The sequence below is a fragment of the Canis aureus genome, chromosome 22 (genome assembly GCF_053574225.1).
Source record: "Canis aureus isolate CA01 chromosome 22, VMU_Caureus_v.1.0, whole genome shotgun sequence".
Classification (NCBI taxonomy): domain Eukaryota; kingdom Metazoa; phylum Chordata; class Mammalia; order Carnivora; family Canidae; genus Canis; species Canis aureus.
Genome location: NC_135632.1, coordinates 24,108,039 through 24,124,372, shown reverse-complemented (window position 1 = coordinate 24,124,372; position 16,334 = coordinate 24,108,039). Strand labels below are relative to the sequence as shown.

Sequence of the window (16,334 nt, the reverse complement as noted above, 5' to 3'; positions counted from 1 at the left end):
TGTTGGAGCAGAGGGGGTGAAAAAAATGTGATCTCATTTAACTTTGCTGATGAGAGGTCCCAACTGGCCATTTGTGATATGCCTCTTTGTTACATAAGCCCATGAGTGTTTCGGCAATTCAAGGGCAGGTGCTGGGAGCAGCACACTTGGTGTCTCCAGAGTTAGCACAGTGTTGAGGACATGGGAGAGGCTCCTCCAGAAGCATAGATCTAATGAAGTATGCTGACATGGGTCTTGCCAGCCTTCTCTTGCAGCCCCAGGTTTTGAGAATCTATCATCATAGTCCTTTTAAAAATCTTCTTTTTAAAAAAGATTTTATTTATTTATTCATGAGAGACACACAGAGAGAGAGGCAGAGACACAGGCAGAGGGAAAAGCAGGCTCCCCGAGGGGAGCCTGATGTGAGACTCGATCCCAGGACCCCGGGATCACGATCTGAGCTGAAGGCAGATGCTCAACCACTGAGCCACCCTGGCTTCCCTTAAAAAACTTCTCCTCAGGGAGATGACATACACTCACTTATTTCTTTGTCCCATAGGTATGGCTTTCTTCAGTTCTGTATTTGTGCATTAAAAAAGAAGATCAACCAGTTTCAGAGAAAGGCCTCACAAATGTAAACTTACATAAATGGTCAAAGAAGGGAAATTAGGAAGATGTATAGTGTACACTCTTCTCCAATTCCCACATTTCGGGCCAAGCCTCAGTTCAAGTTCCCTGGAGTTTTTCCTAACCCACTTCCCTGCGGATCTTTCTCTGACCTGAATTCCTTCAGCGGGGATGGGTAAGTTATAGCCTCCTATTGCATGTGGTTCTGTGGAACTCTAAGATCGTTTAGTTGTTTCATGTGTGAAGGCTCTGAGGTAAATTTTGAACTATTTCCTGGTATCATGCCACCTCCTTCAGTGCGTCCTTCACTTCCTGGTTCTATCCTTTCTTGTACGGGTTTCTTGCTCTCAACTCCCAATCACATTTTTAAAAAATTTAATTTATAATCAAGGTATAATGTGTATAAGTACACACATTTTGAGTCAACAATTCACAACATTTTTACATATAGATATATGCACTCACATAGCCATTACTGAGATCGAGATATGAGATGTTTCCAGCACCACAGATGGCTCATGTGAGCTTGTTTGTAGTTGGTATCCTCTCCCTTCTCTGCAGAGGTAACCTCCAGGTTTTGTTTTGTTTTTTTGCAATCTCAGTCTTTACTGGCTGCAGGGCCTCGCACACCCAGGCCCAGTGCTGGGGCTCAGATCTTGTTGAAAGCAGCAACGTCCACACTCCGCACGTGCCCCTGGAACTTGGTGATCTCCTCCTCCAGCAGGTCTGTCCCCACCTTGTCGTGCTGCACACACTGGATCTGCAGCTTGGGGATGCCATAGCCCACCGGCACCAGCTTGGAGGACACCCCCCCACCCCCCAAGGTCAGCCAGTCTAACTGGATGGCGCACGCAGGCCTCCAGCGGGGCCACGTCTGTCTCATCGTCCCAAGAGGATGGAGGACTTGGCCACCAGCGCCGCCTCCTCGTCCTCGTCCTCGTCCTCGTCCTCCTCCTCCTCACTGCCAAACAGGCTGATGGCATCGTCCTGGTCGTCCCAGGAAGGCAGTGGCCGCCTTCCTGGCCGGGGGCTCCGCTTGGCCGTGGGGGACACTGCTGGGTCTGAGGGGCTGCGCCCGGTGGGTGGGTGGGTGAGCGGTCTCAGCTCTTCTCCAGGCGCTCGGCCGGGCCTGCGGCTTGGAAACCGCCCCCTGCAGATGCTGCGCGACGCCTCGACGCCTGCAGGCTGCTGTCACCCCGGCCTGGGCTGCTCTTCTCTCTGGCTCCTGCCACCCCCGGGGTCACACGGGCCGCTCTCCTGGCCGAGGAGCCGGCCTCCCGCTCCGCGGCTCCTACAACTTCCTTTCTGCATCCTCGTATTTGAACTTGTCAAACCAGATCTTCTCGTGTACCGAGAAGTTCGTGGCCATCTCCCTGGCGGCCAGGGCTGCGGCCACCAAGGCAGAAGGCTCCGGCCGGGCAGCTGGGGAAAGGCCCAGATTTCTGTCCTGACCTCTTACATCATCTCTGAGTTTTGCATATTCCTGAACCTCACATAAATGGAACTATAACTGTGTATACTCTTTTAAAAAAAAAGCCTTTTTATTTGGAAAGAATTTCAAATTTATGGGGAAGTTACAATAATGGTACAAAGAACATCCATGTGCCTTTTACCCAGATTTAGCGATTGCTGATTTTCTCTATCATCATCTATCATCTATCCATCATCTATCATGATGTTGTATCTATCTATCATGAAGTTGTATCTTCTATCTATCTATCATCTATCTATCATCTATCATCTATCTATCATCATCTATCTATCATCATCTATCTATCGTCTATCTACCACCTAGCTGTCATCTAGCTATCATCTATATAAGTATTTTCTCCTGAACCTTTTCATGAACAGTTAAGAGTAAGTTGTATTCCCCGTGGCTCTTTATCTCCAGATACTTTAGTGTGCATTTCCTAGAAATAGAGAAAAAAGAAGAAAACGGAAAAGGGAAAGAAAAAAAGGTTGAAAAAGGAGGAAAAAATTTCTCCTACATTACTACAGTAGGGTGATCCATTAATGTAAATCTGACATTGACCCAATATCGTAAAGTTCATATTCCAATTTTACCAATTGGCTCAGTATTTCCTCTTTCCAACATAGGGTTCAGTCTAGCATCAGGTATTACATTTGGTTGTCATGACTCTTAATCTCTTAACTGTGGTATTTTTACTCAGTCTTTTTCCTCTTTCATCTTTTATAAAACTAGACATTTTGTGAAGAATTCAGTCCTTTTGCTCATTTGGAGGCAATTGCCTGACATTCCTTAATGATTAGATTCAGGTTAGGCCTTCTCAGCTGGGCTATTACACAACGGACATTATGTCCTATGTATTATAGCTGGTGATACATGATGCTCATCTGTCCCTCATTGGCGATGTTAATTTTGATCACTGGCAATCACTCTACAGTTGGTATTTTTCCTTTCAACTAATAATCTCCGGGGAGCTACTCTGTCATGCATATATCTTGTTCTCCATCAAAATCTATCCCACCCTCCTTTGATTTAGTGTCTATTGACAATTCTTATCCAAAACAGTCTTTATCATGTTGGTCTTAAAATGATAATGTTCCACCTCTGGCACTCCTGCCCTACTCCCTGAAAGTTGCCATTCTACATTCTATTGCAAGTAACCGTTTTCCCTTCTCTCATTTACTTATTTTATTATTGGTTTGGACTCATGGATTCCTCTGTCTTCAAATGGTTTAAAATTAATAAGCTGACTTTCAAAAACACCTTTCTATGCTTGTTTTAATTTAAAAAAAAAATCTGTTTATATCTTTTGCCAGTATCACAAGGACATTGTTCATTCTTTTTTTTTTTTTCCTAAGATTTATTTATTTTAGAGAGAAAGAGAGAGAGCAAGTGCACACAAATTGGGGGAGGAGTAGAGGGAGAGAATCTTTCAAGCAGACTCCCTACTGAGTCCAGAGCCTGATGCAGGGCTCAATCTCATGAACCATGAGATTATGATCTGAGCTGAAACCAAGAGCTTAACTGACTAAGCTACCCAGGCACCTCAGGGCTTTGTTCATTCTTAAAGCAGTGTCTATGGTTTAGAGTCTGGAAAGATAAATTTTTCCATTATTCATTATCTAGATTTTTAAAAATATTTCCTCCAATTTATTACTCTGGATGAATTTTAGAAACTTTCTTTCTCTCTCTCTCTCTTTTTTTTTTTTTTTTTTGAATTTTAGAAACTTTCTTACAAAATTTTGCTAACTATGCCTTTCTCCTCACTGACTTCCCTCAACTCTGGTGGCATTATGATAGAACCGCAGTGGACTTACAAATCAATTTAGAAATAACAGCCAACTTTGTGATACATAGTACTTTTACCATGAACAAGTCTGCTCTCCATTTATTCAAGCTTTAATCTGACCAATAACATTTATAATGAACACATTTTCTATAAACATAGGGTACACAGATGTGCTATTGCTCTGTGTTTTCTCAAATGATTTTAGATTTTTATAAGTTTGTCACTATGGTGCTGGAGTCCAACGAGAGAAAAACAAATAAAATAATCAAGGACATGTAGACAGAGAGACAGAGAGGGAGAGGGGGAGGGAGAGAGGATACTCTTCAATATGTCAATTTTATTCATTTACCAAATAAGCCTTCTGAAGGAGGTTCTACTTGTCACCTGCCAGGCACTGTGCTAGACATGGGGACACAGAGGGGAAGCCAGACCAGAGAAAAGCAAATGAAGTCAAATGGATAGAAGGAAAAACTAAGTCTTCAACATGCTCATTTCATTCCCTTCTTGTATAGCGCCTTTTGGAGGCCCGACATGTCACCTATGAGACACTGTCACCTGTGGGGACACAGAAATGAGCAAACCACAGACCTTTCCTTTGAGAGTTTACAGGAGACTAAGGAGCTACAGGGTTGACACCTAATGAAGTGGGGATGGAATGATCATGAACTTGTCTATCAAATTTCAAAAATCTTGACTACAGTGCCCCTTCCTGGAGCTTGAAGTCAGTGGTCTTAGGCAGGTAATAGGATACCCTGCTTGACACAGCAGGTGGTAAAGTGCTGGCTGGAAAATTAGTAATGTAGTCTGATGATGAGCTTCAATAAAATGTTAAATGACTAATTCATAATGTGTTAACTTACAGCCTGGGGAAACTGCACACATGCCAAATAAGAACATATGAGGCAGAGAAAAGCAAGGAGAGTATATCTGATGACTTTTTTTAAAAACATATTCTTGAGAAAAATATAATTTAAAATCTGGAAACTTTTCCTGAGAGCTTCACTCTACATCCTGCCCCAAGGGACAAAACTGTCCAGGAAGGGCAAGGACTTCCAGTGACATTACTTGAAAGCATTCAGACCTCTGCTTTCTGTGCTCTGCAATATATAATTAAGATCATTGGACACCACTGGACGTTACAATGAAGGGGTCTGAAAAATACTCAGCAAATTTCTTTAGGCTTTATTAGCTTCTCAGCACCTTTTAGGCAGCTGTCAACTCCTGAGATGTGGCCTGGATCACTTGTCGCTCTGCCAGTCTAGGCCTGAGCCTCCCGATGCCAGTATTATGCACCTGGTGGGGAGAATTGGCCAGGGTCACTACACAGCGGTTATTCTAGGCTTAGGCTCTACCTGTGGTTTAAAGTGAAGTCCTGAGGCCATAACTTATTTCTCGCTCCTTCTTTTCTTCTTCTGTCCTCCTTCCTTCCCCTTCTCTTTCCCTCCCTCCCACAGTATTTGGGAAACACTCTAGTGTCTTCTTAACTTCTGTACTGAACTCTTCAGCAAACAAATTTTAACATTTATTTTGTCCATCCAGTTCTGGGTAAGGGGAAGGGAGTAAATCCTTTCAATTATTTAAGTAAATCAGAGTGGAACTTGAGCCTCACAGTTCAGCTTCAAATTAACCTCTCAGGAAATCCTCCAGCTTTTCTCTTCTTTCCTTGCTTTGAGAGGGTGGTATGACTTACCCTAAGAGATGTATTCGGAGTAGGACTGTATATATCTGCAAGTATAGACCTAAATGTTGATTGCCACACAACATTTGATTGCCATAGGAAGATGGAGGGGGGGTGGTGCGGGTGAAGAGAGATAGCTATCCCAGAAACCAGGCTAAAAATAGTTCACTTTTACTCTTTTTTGGGGAGTCAAGGTAGAGGCGCAGGAAGGATAAAGCCTACCTTTGCCTGATTCAAGGGATCATGGTCATTTTGACTGGAGAGAAATGGATCTTTCTAGTGTTACTCCCTGAGAGGATGTATCATGCTGTCCCCTGTATGAGGAATGTGGACCATGTGCTCAGCAGCAGGGCTTGCTACAACACTTGCTCTCTTTGGGCCTCACAGACATGGTTTACTGCACATACACCCCATGGTTGTCCAGTGTAAATGCCATTCCAATACTGCCAGCCTGAACACCGCCTTTCACCAGGCAGGCCTGTGAAGCCAGCCTCCTTCCTCCCTTGCTAGGCAATGGCACATTCTTCCTGGGGCTCTCTGATGGAGATTCTTGGATACACCCAATATCACAGGTTGAAATGATATGTGCTTTTGCATTCCTCTCTTCTTGCCATGCAGTGGCCTAATAACATCACTCAGACATGAGCTCTTCCTAGAGATTCTGGAAATTCCAAACCGGTGTTAAGAGATCTCGTGTGGCTCACTGAGGAGGTAGATCCTTAGGGGTGGAGGGAGAAACATGAAATAAAGTGAGGTTGGGCTCTGGCCACTCTGGAACTTGGGAAATGGAAGGATAAAAGCAACATTCCCAGGTGAACCCAGGAGAGAAATAGTAGGGCAACTGCTTGAGGAGGACACCCACTCACACCTCATGTCAGGAAGTGAGGGATTGGCCATTTTTGTCTTAAGTAAATAGAAGATATTTTGAACATATTTAACGTGGAACAATGTTTCTGAGGGGCAGTTTGATGTTACATATCCTTTGAACCAGTGATTTCGCTTCCAGTAATTTACTTAAGAAAATAATTAATGATGTCAACAAAGATGTCCATCGTCACAGTGCTTCCAGTTGCAAAACAAACAAAAACCCCAAACCTCCTAAACCTTGATGACATGAAAAGATATATTATCAACTGAAAAAAAACACTATGAAATAGCATGCAGTGTATAATCCTATTACACAAACATACACATATGCAGGCAGGGAAATTCTAGAAGATGTCAATAGTCTCAGTAACTCTGCAAGATGGGATCATGAAGTGCTTTTCTCATTTTCTAAGTCTGCACAATAAACAAATATTACTGCTATAATGCAAGATAAGCACTTTATTTTTAAGTTTAAAAACTCTTAATATTCATTTTCTTTGGTGTACTCATAAAATCAAACTGAATGATCCATCCATAATGATCTTTTCCAATATTTACTCATTCAGTTCTCTGAATGTCTCTTTAACATTTAAGTCAAAACAGGAAACTAAGTCTGATTCAATATAGACTCAACAAACCAAGAGGCCAGGAAGTAACAAAGACAATTCCACACAGAGACCAGCAAAGACAAAACAGTGGAATTTCCATGCTGTGGGGAGCACCAAGATCCAGAAAGTTCAGATGTTTTCCCATTTGATGGTGAAAGAAAATGATCACTAGAACATTCTTAAAAATCTGCCAGATTCTTGACCTTCTATGTTGGATAAATTAGGTCAGCTCAACTTACCAAATAAGTAGGAGAAATGACTTCCACAGACATCCTTCCAAACCTTCCACCCATGAAAAGGAGTCCAATTCACCTTACCACCCATGAGATGGAGAAAAAGTTGGGATAGGGTCCATAAAAAGCTGTAAGAGGTCCCTTTTCAATTAAAATTTTAATCAATGCTTATTTGCTTATTTTTTTTAAAGTTGGTTCAGCAGTTTTAGTTGGTGTGACCTCTTAGACATTCTGGAAACTCAACAATTTTTTTTTTTTTTAAGATTTCATACTTCTTTACTGTCTGAAGTTATTTATAGTTCTAATCAGTATCTGTTAGGCTTAAGACCCTTGCTCAGTTAAAAATAATCATTTTGGAGCTGACTGAGAGGGTAATATGGTTGTCTTGACCGGTGCTGGGAGTAAAAGGGCAGAGCTCTCATGCCCCCAACCCCTCGTCCCTCTTTCCCTTTGAGAATGGAGAAGATAACCTTGCTGGAAGAGCAATTTCACTCCATTGTGAATAGGAGGGGCCTCCACCAAAGTTTCATGGTCTGGTGTCAAGAGACCCCACACTCATGCCCCATTCTTCCTCTTGCACTGACTTCTACCCTATGTGGGAGAAACTACCCCTCAGAAAATTTATCTAAACATATCTACAGATGCATCAAGGAGGCACAGGGCTCCTATCTCCTCACAGTGGAAGAGTGGGTGAACTCAGTGGTATCCACCAGAATGCTTAGGAAACTCAGGTGCCTGGAAGGTGCATCTCTGCCTAGAATGCATGAGTTGGAGTCCAGGGGTAATCTTCATTTCCTGTCCCAGTTCAGTCATTTACTGGATATTGGACTTGGAAATGCTACATAATCTCTGAGTCTCAATTTCCTTGTGTATAAAGTAGAGGTGATAACAAATACCTGGCAGCATGGCTCAGGACTGAACGAGACCCCATGTGTAAAACATCTGACACTTACTGGGTGTTCAATACGTGTCTCATAGCTCTGACTGTTAACCTTCAAGTCATGAGGAGGAGGAGCCCTGATGTGGCCTGAGGGGCAGGAATCACTGACCAGTATGTCAACCCTTAAGGAATAGGCTGGCACAGCTTTACCCATCTCCACGTCAGCTTCTCTGGAGTTGTTCTGAAACATCCAGCCATGAAAAGAAGTTTTGATCTATCCCAGTTTGCAGAAAAAGAAACTATACATAAAATTGTCTTCCTTTTTTTAGATTTTCTGTCAGTAATTTTTCTGGAAACTTGATACTTGCTGTAGGTGCAGGGCAAGTGAAATAAAGAAAACTAGCAGATATTGACAACAGCAATAACTAACTCAAACATTCAGACATGCTGAGATTGACAGCTTGTTTCATCTGTGATTTTTTTATCATTGAGGTGAGACACTAAAGTAACACATTTTCCAAAGCAACCTGAAACAATTTAATATGTATTTGTGTATGAGGCTGAATCACAGTTCATAATAGAGGAAACCAAATGTATCAACATTTTAGGTTCCCTTTAAAGATAGTCATGAATCTCAGTGGTGTAGAGGGATGAGGGGCAATCAGGAGCCCTGATTTTAGTACAAGATTTGCCAGGCACTTGTTTAGTGAGGTCCTACACAAGTCTTAGATTTCTCACTCTGCTTATTTTCTCAGTTATAGGAGATTGATGATATCTAACATTTGAATAGTTTTACAAGCTATTAAGCATTTTCCCAGGACAGTACTTTCATAAGAGCATAAAAACACAAATTTTATGTTCAAATACAAAGTACTAGACACATAAAATATTACTATTATTACGTTTTTATAAACATTTCTCCCATGTGAAAGGCTTTAAGGGGGGTTCCCAAATAACTGGCCTGGGTATCACAAATGACTTGCTTGTCTATATACATCACGTTATTCTAGGCCAGTGGTTCTGAACCTTGACTGGGCATTGGTATTACCTGAGGAGCTTTAAAAAAGTAACAGATGTATGGGGTTGTGGCGCCCCAGAGATTCCTAGAATGTTGGACTAGGGTTCTCAAAGCCCTCTGCATGGTTCAGATTTGCAGCTAGGGTTGATGGGCATATGTTAGGTGAAGGTAAGACCTGTCTTTGTAAACCACTGTGAGAATTACCTATACCTGATGAACTCCCTTCCAGGGCCCTGTGGCTTGGGTGGGCTTCACCATCCATCAGCAGTTCAAGGGTTCCTGGGCCACAGCATTTTGAGCTTCTTTCTTTAGCGGTGTCTCACAAAGTGCTTTGGATCATTAAAACGCAACCTACTTCCCATGGCAGAGGTGCCCTAATAAGTTTCTGGCAAGGGAATTGAACATGCACGCTGGAAAGAGATACTCTCTGTTCTAATTTTACAGGTAGAAAAAGGTTCGAGTTTTAATAGAACAGATCTTTTCCTGTTTACTTTGTTTTTACCAGTTTTTGTTTTTTTGTTTTTTTCCTTTGCTTACTTCCTCAGCTTTGACTCATGTTCTCCGGAATACCCATTTTTCTCTATGGATACTGTTGCCTTGGTTCTCCTTCACAGATACCTTAGCAGGAGGCTGGCCTGGCTGTTATCAGCAGCTTGTGAAACTCCCTGAGGAGAGGCAGGATGCCCTTCGTATAGGCCCCAGTACTCCTGCATGAGGGGAGGCATCACTTCTGTGTTTCTGCAGATAGCAGAACAAAATGGACCATCACCCATCCGCTCTTATGCCATCTTTGCTTCATCACTGAAACACATCATTTTAGATGAGGAAATTTATGCTGGATGCCCAAGAAAGCCATTTATTATTATTTATTCTGACACGGTCCCTTTTATACGGTCATCCAAGCCTCTTTGTCAGGATTTGTGATGCAGTATTTAGTTAGTTCCTTCTCAAATAAAGCAGATTTTATGCACAGTCAGAACTCGTTATCTTATCCTTTTTCTTTAGAAACAATGGGCTTGGGACACCCGGGTGGCTCAGTGGTTGAGTGTCTGCCTTTGGCTCAGGTCATGATCCTGGGGTCCTGGGATGGGATCCCACATCGGGCTTCCTGCAGGGAGCCTGTTTCTCCCTTTGCCTATATCTCTGACTCTCTCTCTCTCTCTGTGTCTCTCATAAATAAATAAATAAAATCATTAAAAAAAAAACACACACACGGGCTTTTACCCTAACACATACCTGATGCTCGTATAAAATTGGCTTTAGGAGGATGGAGGTCACAACTGTCACTTTCACTCCTCCGGTCAAATGACAGCAAAGAACAACGATGCACCTCCCATGCCAAGAAGATGCTCTGGACAGCTTTTATGGTGTTATGAGTTGCATTCGTTGAGATTAATTTGGCTTGTCTAACTTGCATGGGCCACCTCATTAGTCTAAAAAGAGTGAAAAAGAAGGCATGAGGTGGACTCCTCTAAGTTCCGTAGAACAACATTTAAAAGCATAAAACCAAATGATGAAATGAAGCCTGGCAACCTGTGCACTCAGGACTCTCTGGCTGTTTGCTGGAGGGGTGAGGACACCCTGAGTCCTCTAATTTCTGGGAATCCCAGGCAATAGCTAGAGGTAGAATCTGGAATGGCAGGCACATTTGTCTTGTAAGGCATGCTCTGAAAGACCATAGCCAGTTCCGGGGCCAACCTCTCACCTGATCTGCTAGGAATTATCACCAGAAGCTGGCAGGTGAGGTCATAAAGCATATAGGGCACTAAAACTGGGAACTGAGGGGGAAATGTCTGTTGTTACAGTAGAGTCCACTTGGTAGGAAATTCCCAAAAGTGGAAGAAAACCATCATCAGTCAAAAAAGCTCTTATGTGAGGAACTTCTTTCTACATAGAAAATAGGTGGCCATGAAGTGACACGTATGATTATAAAGTCCCTGAAGATGTTTGCCCAGGGGGGCCTCACAGCACCGTGACCTACCTCTCTGTATTTAAATGCTCGCTGTTGGATTAGCAAAACTGAAATCAGCGACATGCCCTTCCTTGTCAGGAAAGTGTTCCACTACAGAACTATTTATAAAAACAAGGTAAGAGGGGCAGCCCTGGTGGCTCAGGGGTTTAGTGCCGCCTTCAGTCCAGGGCGTGATCCTGGAGACGTGGGATCGAGTCCTGCATCAGGCTTCCTGCATGGAGCCTGCTTCTCCCTCTGCCTGTGTGTCTCTTTGCCTCTGTGTGTGTCTCTCTCATGAATTAATAAATAAAATCTTAAAAAAAAAATAAAATAAAAACAAAGTAAGGGACGCCAGGGTGGTTGAGAGCCTGCCTTTGGCCCAGGGTGTGATCCTGGAGACCTGGGATCAAGTCCCTGCATGGAGCCTGCATGGAGCCTGCTTCTCCCTCTGCCTGTGTCTCTGCCTCTCTCTCTCTCTCTCTCTCTGTATGACTATCATAAATAAATAATAATAATAAAATATGTTTTAAAAAAAAAAAAAAGAATGGAGAGAACTTCCAAAGTACTGAGTGCTGGCGACACAGGCAGTAATGGAGCATTTTGAGTAATAACAAGAGGAAGAACTCAGCCAGGGAAAAGCAAACGACAAAGTAGCTGATGGAAGGCGTCGCACTGCAGGCTGGACCACGCTGCAAGGCGGGACGGCCCGAGAGGCCTGGCCCTGTACTTACTTCTACTGAGGAGCGATAGAGACATTTCAAGGCCTTCACGCGGGCATCCGGCCCAGAGCCCAGCAGCGACCTCACGGCAGCCGTCTGAGCGCTGCTCTTCCCCCGCAGGGCGGTTACTGTGACACAGCCAGCACCATCTCTTTGGGCAGTGACGTAGGACCCAGGTCCAGTTTCACTGCAAAAAGGAGAGGCTCTCATTTGGACAATTTTTTTTTCCCTCAAAGGACGCTCTTTTGATTACTAAAACAGAAGTCGCTGAACGTAAGACAGTGCTCCCCCCTCCCCCCCGACTGGTGAAACTTAGCCTGCAGTATCAGGAGCCCTGACTGGCTGCTTCAACTAGTGTGTGTCCTAACACTTCACATTACAACAGCAAAACCCCACCCCAAACCGCATAGTTGGTACATACCTAACCATACATTCTCAGGGGCACTCAAGTTCCATCCACATATTTACCTTTGAAATAAGCCGTGAAAGTCCTCCTTAAATTCTGCCCCTTGTGAAAATTTGAAAAGCGGGTCTGTATCTCAGCACCAAAGGTTACAGAAAGCACTATTCATTGACTTTGTAAAACTTAATCTCCTTGCAAATTATATCCGTACATCTGCCGTGGGTAAGAAATGCTTTCGTTGACATTTTAGTGTTTGTGACAGCTTGTCACTGTCCAATTTTCACCCCATGCCAGGGCCCACTTTGGAGACAGGACTAATCGGCATTAACATTTCAGCTTCAGCTACTCTAATAAGGTTAGGGTCCTGGAAAGGAAGCAGGACAACCAATGCTTAATGTAATTCTTAAAGCAGATGTTCCTCGACCAGTTGGCCTTCCTGAGGCCTATACAATTTATACAAGGTTTAGCATTTATCAATTTTGTAACTAATAGTACCAACTAAAAGGCTGGAACAAAGGTCTAATTTGAATGAAGTTTAGTAATAAAAAGGTTCCCAATTCAAAACAAAGCTAAAGTAGTAAATCAAGTTCCAGCCCAAATCAGGACTGGAGCGGGCCCCACTGCTGAGAAGGAAATTGTGTCCATATCCATTCAGTGGCCAGTACTGCTCAGGAGAGGGCCCCTTTAGCCTGGACTCCAAACAGTGAGGTGAGCGGCCAGTGTCCACACTGTGCACTCCTTATCTTTGGTAGGCTGAGTTCTATTTTCCTCAAGCTGAGCCTTTGATGACAGGCACTGTAGCCAAAGAATGACCCAAGGTTCTTAGCAAATTACCTGTCCTGCTGGATCAGGCTGACTCTGGCTTATGTATTCCATAACTGTTGAGGCTTCCTCCTTTTCGACCTGGGTCCGTAGAACACAACTCTTCTGGGCTACTGAAATAAGTTTGCAGGAATGATCTTCCTCAATAGGTAGGTACTGGTACAAGACCCTGGCAATGGGGAGTAGGTGAATGAATGAGAGGAAGTGGGATGCTTTGCTTCCTGACTCTAGAAGATGGGGTTCACACTCATTATCCTAAAAGGTGATCAGAAATTTTCTCCTTAAAATTCAAATGCAGAGCCAGTGGCCACTTGGAAGACTCTATAGACAAATGGTGATGGTTCTAGGGTTGGCCCTCTCGTGGAGAGGGCTCCCTGCCTTCTTCAAAACATTGCATGCCCCAGGCAAATGACTGCTAAACAGCTCCTTGGTCTCCGGTCATCTCCTTAACTTCAGGTGCTAGGATTCCTTTCTACCACTGCACTTTATACAGAAATAAGATTTTATGTTCTCCCACCAATAATTGTTCATTTGTCTTACAAGGTAACAACTTAATTTATTATTAGTTTATTAGCAAATTTCAAACATCTCTAAGTTCATTAAAATTCTTCTCCACTATTTCTTTTATATCCTTCAACAAAGTTTTATCGTTTCCGTAAGACCCCAGTGTTTGTTAGGCCTTTTACCCCCTAGGTAACTGCTACTGTGAATGATATCCATCCTCCCACAAACACACCCCACAAACACACCACAAAAACACAACAAAATTTCTCAGTTAAATATTGATGTTTATAAATCTTGTTTTTAGTCACCTTTCTGAACTGTCTTCATTGGTTCTGATGCTTTGTCAGTTGGTTGTCTTTAATTTTCTAGGTAGGTATTTCTTACAAATAATATTCTCACTTCCTACTATTTATATCTTTACTTTTTCTTGTCTTAGTAACTGTACTGACAAGGACCTCCAAGAACATTGTTGAACAGCAGTAGTAAAGGGTATCCTTGTTTGATCTCTGATAGGACTGTGTTTAATATCTTATCCCTGAATATGTTCGAGATAATCTTTTAATAAGTCCAGGAATTTCTAGTTTGAGAAGTTATTTCTGTTAATTAAAAAAAAAATGGTACAGTTACCAAGACTTACTTCAGTTTAAAACATTTCCTCTTGAGTAACTCATGATTAAAATATATAAAAGACCAATGTTCTACTTTGGTACCCACACAGCTCAAACTGAGTATAACTGTATGTCATATTCTGCTTGTCTATATTGTATTGTCACTGTCCTTTCCCAGCTTCCCACTAATTTTTTTTTAAAGGTTTATTTTAGAGAGAGAGAGAGAGAGAGAGAGAGAGCACCCATGAGCAAGTGAAGGGGGGTGGTGGGCAGAGGGAGAGGGACAAGCAGACACCACGCTGAATGCAGAGCCCAATGCAGGGCTTGATGGCATGACCCTGAGATCATGATCTGAGCCAAAACCAAAAGTCTGACACTCAATTGAGCCACCCAGGCACCCCTTCCCACCTATTCTGGTTTATATTATTCTTTGTGTTTTCCTCTTCGTTTACTTTTTACTGTATGGATTTCCTGTCATTTGCAACAAATCTTAATGGAATTAGGTGAAGAATAAATAAAAACCTTAAAAAAGATGTGACTACATTTGGGTTTAAAACGAAAGAAATAAGCAAAAAAAAAAAAGTACTGTTGGATTTTCAAAAACAAATCCATTAGCTATCAGGAAATTATATGGAGATCTAACAGTATGATTAATAGGTCTCTTGGGTGACCATATAAATCAAGTCTCAGAAAACACCTGTAGTTAAGTTGGATTCTGTGGGTCCTCAGGAATCTGGTCCAGAGGAAATCTAGTAATTCAAGGAGGCCTGCTTATACCTTCATTGTTAAGCTTGATTATATGATCTAAGTAGCCATTCGTAAGCACATTTAATTTCATACACTGAAGGAAAAGCCAGGGGCCATACACATTTCAGAAATAGATGATTCTCAAGTTTGTTGGCTGTACAATCCCAGGCCATTTCAATCCTTCTAAGAAGGTATCAAGGAAAAACGATTAAACCTATCTATAGTTGAGTGATCAAACTAAAAATATTCTTCCCAACAGAAATATAAACAGGATCCAAAGTTTATAATTTTGTTGTTTTTCCTTTGTCAGGCCTTTAACTATGACAAACATACTTCTGTAATTTAAATAAAAATCTTACTTCATTTCTCTGTTTTAGAGCTCTAAAAACTGCAAGAATGATAACAATGAATTTTAGAAAATGACTTCTTTTTCTGAATAGGTTACACCATAATTCCCGAATGGTTTGCCACTGTTCCACAACCACCCCTTCACAAAGACAGACAAATCTTTAATAAAAGAAGTTTAATTTATAAGCATCTTAAGATAACTTGGTAAAAAAAGAATGAAGCTCACAATTACAAAGATTTTGCTCATATGCAAACTGCCAGTCCATTTAAATTTGGCATAACTGATCTGGTTAATGTGGTAATTTTTTTTTTTAACATAATTTAGTTTAGAGGATGAATGATGTATGTATGCCCTTGACAAAGGGGATAAGTATGGTATTGTGATTAAGAAAATATATTTCCTGGTTATATTATTGTTCTGGCTCTCAAAAGCTCATAAAATAAATTAAAGTTTGCCATGTCCAATGAGGTTAGGTAAATGTAATAGAAGGTGCGCTGGGTTGACACACATTTTCATCATACAAATCTTCTGGTAGTTCTTCTTCATCTCCATCAGGAAAGTATGTAGGGAATGGTAGATTTTTACAGAAGTCCTTATATGCAGGCAGATTAGAATCTCTGATCTGGAGGGAGGAGACAAAGGTCTTATTAATCAATATTACCAATTAAGTTGCTTAAAGTCTGCTTTAATTATTAATAATTAAAGAATATCTATTCCCACAGTTTCTAATGCGAATAACACAATTGTTATATGAGGTAAAAGGAATTCAATGTATTCTTTTTATTCTAATAAATTTAATTAATTCAGTGACAGAAATACAGCCTTCCTCAAGTTAATCATCTACTCATAATAAAATTACTCTGGTTATTAATTTATATCTTATCCATAACTTATAAATCTCTAGAATGGCCCAAAAGGATAAATTGTATTTTACAATTACTAGTTATCAATTGTATCCAAACTATGTACCTAAAGCTATTAGTACCTAATTATTGATTTTATTATCTACTCATTATGTATTTTTATTATTTTATTCTCTACTATAGATTTTTTTTTGAGTTGCAGTTTAAAAAAATAACACCTA

At 41.5% G+C, this 16,334-nt stretch overlaps 1 protein-coding gene, 1 long non-coding RNA gene and 1 pseudogene across 5 annotated transcripts in view; 1 reads left to right on the top strand and 2 right to left on the bottom strand.

The window, feature by feature from the left end:
• Window positions 1–153: 153 nt before the first annotated feature.
• LOC144293898 (uncharacterized) lies at window positions 154–4,841 on the top strand. The gene is made up of 3 exons (XR_013361265.1): window positions 154–217; window positions 539–781; window positions 4,726–4,841. It is a non-coding gene; the product is annotated as an uncharacterized LOC144293898 (long non-coding RNA).
• On the bottom strand, window positions 965–1,975 carry LOC144293584 (elongation factor 1-delta pseudogene; annotated as a pseudogene).
• A 10,568-nt stretch (window positions 4,842–15,409) lies between the features above and the next one.
• MRPL3 (mitochondrial ribosomal protein L3) overlaps window positions 15,410–16,334 on the bottom strand; it is a 39,809-nt gene continuing 38,884 nt past the window's right edge. For all 4 annotated transcript variants that reach the window (XM_077865187.1, XM_077865188.1, XM_077865186.1 and 1 more), the window contains one exon: window positions 15,410–15,872. In XM_077865187.1, the coding sequence (XP_077721313.1) occupies window positions 15,859–15,872 (14 nt within the window). In that variant the 3' untranslated portion in view covers window positions 15,410–15,858. The remainder of the gene's footprint in view (window positions 15,873–16,334) is intronic.